The 8,658-nt window shown below is 45.1% G+C and overlaps 1 protein-coding gene across 1 annotated transcript in view; it reads right to left on the reverse strand.

Moving 5' to 3' along the window:
* Positions 1-8,658, reverse strand: part of CACNA2D4 (calcium voltage-gated channel auxiliary subunit alpha2delta 4) — a 134,008-nt gene that overhangs the window by 22,062 nt on the left and 103,288 nt on the right. The window contains exons 28-31 of the mRNA XM_064509925.1: positions 5,461-5,522; positions 4,264-4,278; positions 2,268-2,312; positions 1,214-1,276 (exon numbers count right to left, since the gene is read on the reverse strand). Coding sequence (XP_064365995.1) covers positions 1,214-1,276; positions 2,268-2,312; positions 4,264-4,278; positions 5,461-5,522 — 185 coding nt within the window. The remainder of the gene's footprint in view (positions 1-1,213; positions 1,277-2,267; positions 2,313-4,263; positions 4,279-5,460; positions 5,523-8,658) is intronic.

The raw sequence follows: 8,658 nt of genomic DNA on the forward strand, positions 1-8,658 counted from the left end.
GAGATCAATGACAGTACTTCATGTTTCGCTCTTTAACTAGAACTTCTTTAACAACCTCTTATGAGGAACTCTGTCAAAGGCTTTTAGAAAACTGAAATACGTTAGGTCATTCGTTCTCTCTTATCTACTGTTTTGCTGAAACTCTCAAACAACTCTAGATGATAAAATAGATTTTCTTCCTTTATAGAAGCTGTGCTGTTTGTACCGATTACATCCACTGGGTGTTTTTTAATTCTGTTTTTAAGTACCATTTCAACCTGTTTGTCACGTCTTGAAGAAAGTACTTCCTGGGATTGGATCTACTGCCTTTTGGAAATGTACATGTCGTATTTGTAATGCTGGCACTATGGCAATTTTAATGAAATTCCACACTACTGTTTGTTAGTAATGAAAATGCTTCATTTTCCATTTCTTCTGTAAGCTAGCTCTTGCTAGTAACTTATTGCTTTGTAGTTCATGAGTCTGTTCCAGCATGCCGCTTTTTGATATCCATATCCGTGGCATTTTTTTATTTAGAAACAAGCAGCCCTGTGGTAAGTTTACCAGAGGGCAGAAGGGTATAGCTAAACCATGTAGTGGCTGGTTCTGTTGACTTTGCCCAAGGTGAACAGGTATCACATCACATATTGCTCCCCTTGAGCTCTCTGGAACTGGCTGTGGAGGTATTGGCAGTAGGAGAAAAGGAATCAACTTTTGTCGCTATATTCTTATTAATGCTCTTTTTCCTTACTTTTTTACCTCTACGAGTCCAGCAAGTCCTCTTCGCAATTTACTTAAATGATTTTTTTCTTCATTTTTGCCTTTGGCATTTTGCTGTTACTATCCCCTCAGCTTCCTTTCCTTAAAAATGCTCTTTTTTTGGCTTAAGAGGCTCTCCAAAGTGCTGCTGCCCTTCCTTCCTGCATGCCTGTCTTCTGGGATTCTCTTAGATCATCTTTCAGTAGCATCTTCAGTGAGGATAACGATTCTAATTTCCTCACTTTCCATAAAAAAGACATTTTTGACTAGTTTCTTCCTTATCCTTGCAAACTCCTTACTTTCCTAGAACATGCTGTCACTATGCCTGGAGGCCCTCCCCTCACCACACAGTTGAATTTAATCACACTATGGCCACCTTTGCTACAGAATTCAACTTCATTTGTTTTAAACAGCTCTGGTGTGTTATTTAGGAACAAGACACGAACACTCTCCTCCTCCTCTTATGCTCTCTTACCTCTGCAGGTCTTTTGGAAATGAGTATAAAGCCATTATTATCAATGAGGAAGCAATTCAGAATCTGCAGAAATGAAAGAGAAGCAACATTAAAGATAGCTTTTCCATGGTTTTCTCTTACGTACTGCTGTGTGCAGGGTGAAGCAGTGTGGATATGTACTTATAGCAATAGGCTCGGCCTCAGCATTTCCATGTCGAGCCCCGTCACTCAATCGTGGCAGGCTCTAGACAATTCACTTTTCCTTCCCTGCTGTTTTTTTGAGATATTTTACCAGTGAGCTGTTTGTGACAGTGATTTTCTCTTGGCATGGTTGTGTGCAGGCCTAGCATATACTGAACTGTACTTACGCAGGCAATATATGCTGCAGGAAGTGATAGGGTATTTGGAGACAACTCCTCTTTAATAATAAAGTATTTAATGCTTTCCATCTTTAGATTTCAGAGTTTTACAAGCACTAATGAAAAAACCCTGTCCTTACCACTCAATATCATTGGTACTGGTCTTCTCATTTTTATTTTGCAGAGCAGGAAATGGAGGCACAGAGTTTAGATAGAAGTCTTTGGGTACCACAGTGAGTCAGTGGGAAAAACTAGGATGCAAAGAAGATCCTACATGAACACAGGACAAAAATTCTCTGGTGACTCCACCCTCTGGGCAGAGGATACCCTGTCTTGAACAGGCCTGAGATCAACATTGGAGCAGTAGCATAAAGGCAAAGAGGGGTGTCCAGCATGTATGTCATGCTGGCAGCCATTCTCTTCAGCAGGCCTGGGACCCCAGTGGGACAGACTTAGAAAAGATGGGGTCTCCTTAGAGTCACTGGCTGGAATTCACATCCCCCTGGCTGAGCTCAGCTGATCTCTCACAGTTGATGCTGGTTCCAGGGGAAGACCTAAACCGCAGGTTTGTGTCAATGGCATGAGGTCTTGCTGCAGCTGTGCACCCTCTTGTGAGAAGATGTTGAGCAGTACTTGATTTTTGGGGAGACAAAGGCCTCCACAGAGCAGGTAATCATTCCCGTCACAGGCACAGAGAAGAAATCTGGGCAACTTACATCGTCCTGACAGCTTAGTGGACAGACACCATCCAAGGCATTGCACTGGAAAAGAAAAGCAGGAATTAAATCATGGCATGATCTCATCTTATGGTCTTCATCTTGGCAGGGCTAAGCAAAAGACCTCCCTATCAGCATCCCATTAAGCTGTTTAAGTTAGTTGGCATTTTGACCAAACAAGCTCTATAGCATGCACAGGCAACACCCACCAAGTAAATCAGTTAGTGGCTCTGCATATTCCCCACACCGTGAGTCCTCCCTGAGTAAGGTTGCTGAGGGTTCTGAGCCTGTACCGGCCTCTGTGAATTCCTTTCAGCAGTTCCCTATGCACTTCCAGCAGGGATAGCACTTACAAAGGAATTGGGCAGCATCAAGCTCTCTGGCTGTGATAACAAAGGTTATTGTGCACTGTCCAGAAAACAGCACATGTTTTGGTATCTCTTAAAAACTAAATACATGTATGGTATTTTAGTTCAGGATTATTCTCAGGCAGGGTTTTTATTATTATTGCTGTTGGTTTCTTTATTCTCTAGACAACTAATGATAAAATAGGATGTGAATGGTGCTTGTGTAGCCTGAGGCACCATCCATTTGTTTCATTTAGGATTTATGTGTACCAGAGTTGACATGTGTTTCACAACACTGAACCGGATGGGGACAGGAGGGGTTAAGTGGTGAGTAACAAAGCCCTTCAGGTGCTTATTGATTTCATAATTGTTCTGAGTTTGTGTTGGCTGCATGTGTCTGTCTCTTTGTGTTATTTTTTAATGCTATTTTCACCAGGAGCTGAGGAAAGAAAGCTGACATGGTGTTGCCATTTCTGTACATGGGGTCCCTTTCCTGCCAGAGGTTTCCTAGGGTCAGGGAAGGACACTGACGTGTAGCGTAGCCTGTCTGCTCTCAGTCAGCTGCCCATTATTACTGCAAAACTCTTATACACAAACCCCATCCCCCTTTCTGCATGAGTTTCAATAACAAGAGGTGAAACTGTCATTTCAAACCACAACAAAACCATTACCTTCAGGTAGATTTTGTTTCCCATTTTGAGTTTTGCAGGACTAAAACAGTATTGTCAGGTTTCTGTCCCTCTGCTCAGTTTCAAAGGAGGCTCAGTGATGCTTGTTTCAAGCCCTGTGGCTTTGCAATACCCCATCCTTACCCCATCATTATGCTCCAACTCTGGCTCTTTGAAGCCCTATGGATGATGATTTAAAGACTCCCCTTGGCCCAATGTCATGATGCAAAGTTGCAAGCATAGTCTCACCCCGATTGGGTTGTTTTGTTTCCCTCGACATAGGCATTAAAAGCAGTGGCCCTGTCCTGTATCCCTGGTGGGTTTCTTCCTTTGGTTAGTTGAGAAATATGGCCATAATGACCCAATGTTATTGCCTTGGGGGATAACAAATACAGACCCCAGAGCTCAGAAATCAGAAGAGAAACCCACGTGAACCTGAGAGGGTCATTTCCCCCAAGAAGGTCCCAGGTCTCACTGTGTCTTTCTCAGCAGTGTGAGAACTGATTCTTATCTCTGCTGCTGAGGCCCATACCTGGAAAAACTCCAGCAGGACCCCCAGTGCTAGGCTGCATTTGCAGCAATGGGAGCAAGATGAGAAGCCTGTCTGGAAAGCACAGAGAGCTTGCAGAGAGTGCTTGATAGTGGGATAGCTGAACCTGAGCTTGCTGGTTGCTTTGAGACCACTACATCTACTGCCTTATCGTCACAGCTCCCTCCTCAGAGACAAACCTACCTCACAGCTTTCTCCTGTTCTTGGTCAGGTTTCTGAAATGCTGCAACCCAGAGCACTTTCAGCTTTGCCAAAGACACTTAATTACTGTGAAGACAAATACAGCCTGTGACAGGCTTGGACTGTCTCCAGTGATTACAGACAAGGAACAGTGCCTATATTACACTGGCACACAAACTGCACAATTATGAAGCAGAGACGCGGCGAGGCACGCTGGGATACCTCCCCGTCCGGGGCTTTTGTCTACTTACATCACTGTCATTGGGCTGGGAGGCAGGAGGCACAGCGTGGACATCCAGAGCAGCACAGCATGCATTCACATGGGGGAGAGAAAACAAAATCTGTTAGTCATTGCCCTGTCAAACTGCAGTCATGTCATGGGAAACCATACAAAGGCTTTTTTCCTATAGGTACCTATTGGGACCATGGCACAAAGACGCTTGGCACACAGGCCTCCTTTTAGCTTCTTTAATAAACCTTCCCAGTTTCACTTAACACTTGAAATGAGAGTACGCGTATGTCTGTGTGAGAACTGCCTGGCTATAGCCCTCAGGAGATTTTTAAAATTAAGCTCTCTGCCAACACTTCAGGATGTGCTCACATGCTTTGCATGGATCTTTTTAGCTCAGGTTAGGTTTGTCTTAGGTCCCCCTATCTCCCATCTGCTAAGACGCCTCCTTCTGCCACCATGGACAATTCTGGACTTTTCCGTCCTTCACCTGTTCTCTGCCATGGTGATCAGCTTCCTGCGCTTGAGTCGCCAGTCACCTTATGAGAGTTCCCTCTTTTTACAGCAGAGACCCGTTTCTGTTGTGTGTTGCTTTAGTCCTACTGGACTTTCCTCCCTTGTATAGTGCCCCTGGGGCACTATATGAAATCTGGGGGGAAAGACCCTGAACAGTAACAGAAAAGTGTTTCACTTTTCCTGTCTCTCAGACCAGGGGACTGTTTTAATTATTCTACTTTTCTCAGTCCAGCAAGAGTCTCCAAAATTAGCACAACACTGAAAGCTTATCCCTGGGGCAAATCATCTTTATTTTGGCAAGCTACTAGCATTTTGTTACCATTATCAAGATGATAAAAGAGAGCAGTAGATTTTGTTTCCTACGTGCCCAGAATTACAGATTTCCATGAGGTTTCTGAAAGGCTGAATGAGCACAAACATACTTCCACAATTAAATGTGTCATATGCAGCAGAGCTAATGCCAAGCCAGGATGCCGACACCGTCAACACAGCACTTGCGGAACAGATTCGTGGCTCACATGGCATTAGTGCCGTCAAAGGATTAGAGAAATGTGTGACTTCAAACTAATCTACTCCATAAATCTTTTAATATAAATTTCACTAAGCCCTTATCAAAATGCCATCGTACATGACATAACCTAGCATCGGCCTAGCTGACGAAGAACATTAAACTGTCTCGCTGCGTGACTGCCGATGCTCCTACCTGTTGCATGGCCATCCAAAACTTGCGTTGGAGTAATTCCAGCTTAATTTGCACACCCACCGCTATGGGAAATAAAAGGGGGAAGGATGAAAAGAGGAATGTGTGAGAGAGAAAGACAAACACAAGTTAGGAAAGGAGGGGTAAATATTTGCCCGAAGTAATGGGATGGAATTGCAATTGCAACCTACTTCCAAGTGTAAATGATAAGCACTGACGGATAAGCACTGAGTCAGACTGTCAAGTGAGAGAGGTTTAACAAGGTAGGGGAAAAGGAGATGTTGACTGCTGTACTGAAGTACTGACACCTCCCACCCACTAAACACTACAAAGATACAAACAGATTAACAAAGAAAATCCCCAAGGGAGCGAACATGAACTTTCCTCTTTGTCTGCTGCAGATTTGTCAGGGTAGAATGGACTTTTATGATCATCCTAGGCACATCTCAAACACAACACGGTCTCAATCAGATAAAAGTAGGCCAGTGTGAGGAAGGGATTCGAATGCCCACCTGTCTCAAGGGGAGACTACAGTGACTTAGATAGCCATTAAACCACCATGAAAGTAGAGAAACACTAATGCCACTTGATGGAAGAGTGTAGATCAGAACTGCTTAGCTACCTGATCCCAGCCTATTGCACATTCCTCCAAGCAGAAGTGTGTGTGCGTTTTTTAATGAAGTGCATCCTAATTTCTTGGCTTAATCTCTGTTCCATTCCCAGCATCATGTCCTTGAAGTGAGGCATAAGTCTATACATTAGAAAAAAATGTGCAGGGCCTCCCTGACAGAGTAACACAACTATCCCCCGGGTAGGTTGCCTACGAGTACACAAAATAACCGATGCAGATGTGCACATCTTAGCACTGTGACAGGGGAAAACAGGGAGCCTCAAGCAGGACCCTGAAATAGAATATAAAGTGAAATGAGGGAGAAATGAAAGTACAACAAGGGAGACCGTGAGCCCCTTTTCAGAACCACCAGTATCAGGCAGATACCTGTTTCTGGTTTCTACAGATTTCCTCTCAATTAGCAGGAGCTTCATGGGGGGAACAGAAGCTCACTTAGGATCCTTTAAATCTGAATCACACTATACACTATGTGGATGCTTTTAAGTTAACAGTCTGATCTGATGCTCTAATTCAGCTGGGTAAGAATGAGAATCAGAGTATGCTATATTTTCTTGCAGCATGTACAGAAAACCTGGCAGCTGGCATCAGCTGGAATCACAGCCATGTTACATCAGCTCTGCCTTTTATACTAGTGTCAGTGTCCTTCTTGTCACATTCCCATTGCTGGTTCATCTTACAAAATCCCTTCACAGGCATGTTTCTCATCCAGCTCTCCCTGTTGCAGAATGGATCTGACTGCCTTTAAGTGGGGTAAAGAGATTATTTTGTACAGCTGCCATGTCCCTAGGCCTCTAAGGGCACAAACCGGACAAGATACAGTGTTCACTTGAGATTCATCCATACCTACTTCAAAGGACAGAAAGAAAGGAGAAAGGATGGGGCTGAGTTCAGCCCTGGTGAAGAGTCATCGACTTCAGTGGGGTTATGGCAGGCCCAGTTTGGCCTGGTGCCTGCACAGACCAATCTGTGCCAGACAGCAAATGGAGCCACTGCTGCTGAGTCCATTGAGGTGCAGGAGGTCTGATTTGGCATGTAGCTTTCAATAAATTCCTCGTTATCCTTTAAAACTATCTCAAGCAAGAGCTTTTCTCCTTTTCACAGCAGATCACATTGGTAGGAACGAGCATTACCTGGGACACGCGGATTTTATAAGATGTGAAGAGAAGTTGGTATCTAGAAAACTAACCTTGTAATGCAGAGACTTACTAAGAAGCTCATGCTTTAGCCAGGAGGAACATCTATCCAGAAATCATTCCTCAAAGGGACCTTAGCTCCTGGTCATGAATCCTTGCATTCCCCTTCCCATCTGCCCAGCAAGTATGAGTGGCGTGTACTGAACTCAGAGAGAGCTGCCTGCAACATGAGAGCAGAGAGTAGCTGGAGGCTTGCACTGGTGTCCTGTGGTACAGATAGAAAGCACACTCTCCCAGCTCTCTCCTTCCATTTTCCATATTGCCCACAGCCATGTCTAGCCATCTGTCAGCAAGCCTTGTCCTTTGCATGCAATCTTTGCCAATGCTCTCCTCTCCATAGGGCCTGTGCTTACTGATCTCCTCCACACCAGCCCTTTCTTTACAGTGGTCTCTTTGCTTGGTGTCCAGCAGACATCCCTAGCTATTCCTTGTGGAGTTGTGGTGTCTGCCATTCTCTCCTCCTCATGTTGCTGCGCAGTCTGAAGAGGTCATTGGAATCATAGTTAGGGGCTAGTCGGGTCACTTGGACCTAGTTAGGGGCTAGTCGGACCTTGCAGTCAGGTTTGTCTGTCCGGACAGTGGTGGGGAATGACAGTAGAGGAACTACTCCATGCTCCTGCTTGGCAGCACTGCTCCTTGCCACTCAGGAGGGTATTGGCAGCTCCTGGCAAGAATTAGGAGAATCTTCCATGCATTCAAGTGATGCGAGGGAGCCAGGAACAGCCTTCCAGTACTGGTAATGAATAGGTGTCTGGGTGCCTTTAGATTTCTGGTGAGGATAGGGAGAAAGGAGGAAAGCAACATCTTGGTTTTAGTAAAGGATGATTCCACAGCTCAGGTGAGAGGGAGAAAACTGGAATAAACCCCCCTCTGCTTGTTCCAAAGTATAATTGATAGCTAATGAGCATTTTTCCTCTGGTGGCAAAGAGCATGCTGCAGGAACAGAAAGATCCAAGGTTCATGAAATTCTGAGTGGCCCTGGTGTGCGGCACAGCAACAACCATAAAACCCTTGGAGAGACTACGGCTAACAGCTTTACTCCTACTAATGTACAGATAACCTGAGCAACTGCAGTTTCCCAGTGACGGACTAAAACACGAGGACAAACAATGCCGTGTAACTTGCGTATTCAGACGTTGCTTCACCATGTCGGTGAGCTACCCAGACCTGTGCGCGACTTCCCGCCAGCAGGCACCCTGTCTGCCCTGCAAACCGAAGCGGGACCCGCTGCATTACTGCAGCTGGCTTTCTCAGGAGTCGCAGGCTGCCGTTCAGCACGCAGATAATAGCTTTCCCCTCCACCTGTTGGTGCCTCCGTGCAGCATGCCCGCCTCATTAGCTCATCCTCTGCTTGGCTCTCTTTCTGTCTACCTTCCC

Source organism: Dromaius novaehollandiae, chromosome 1, assembly GCF_036370855.1.
Source record: "Dromaius novaehollandiae isolate bDroNov1 chromosome 1, bDroNov1.hap1, whole genome shotgun sequence".
In the NCBI taxonomy this organism is placed as follows: domain Eukaryota; kingdom Metazoa; phylum Chordata; class Aves; order Casuariiformes; family Dromaiidae; genus Dromaius; species Dromaius novaehollandiae.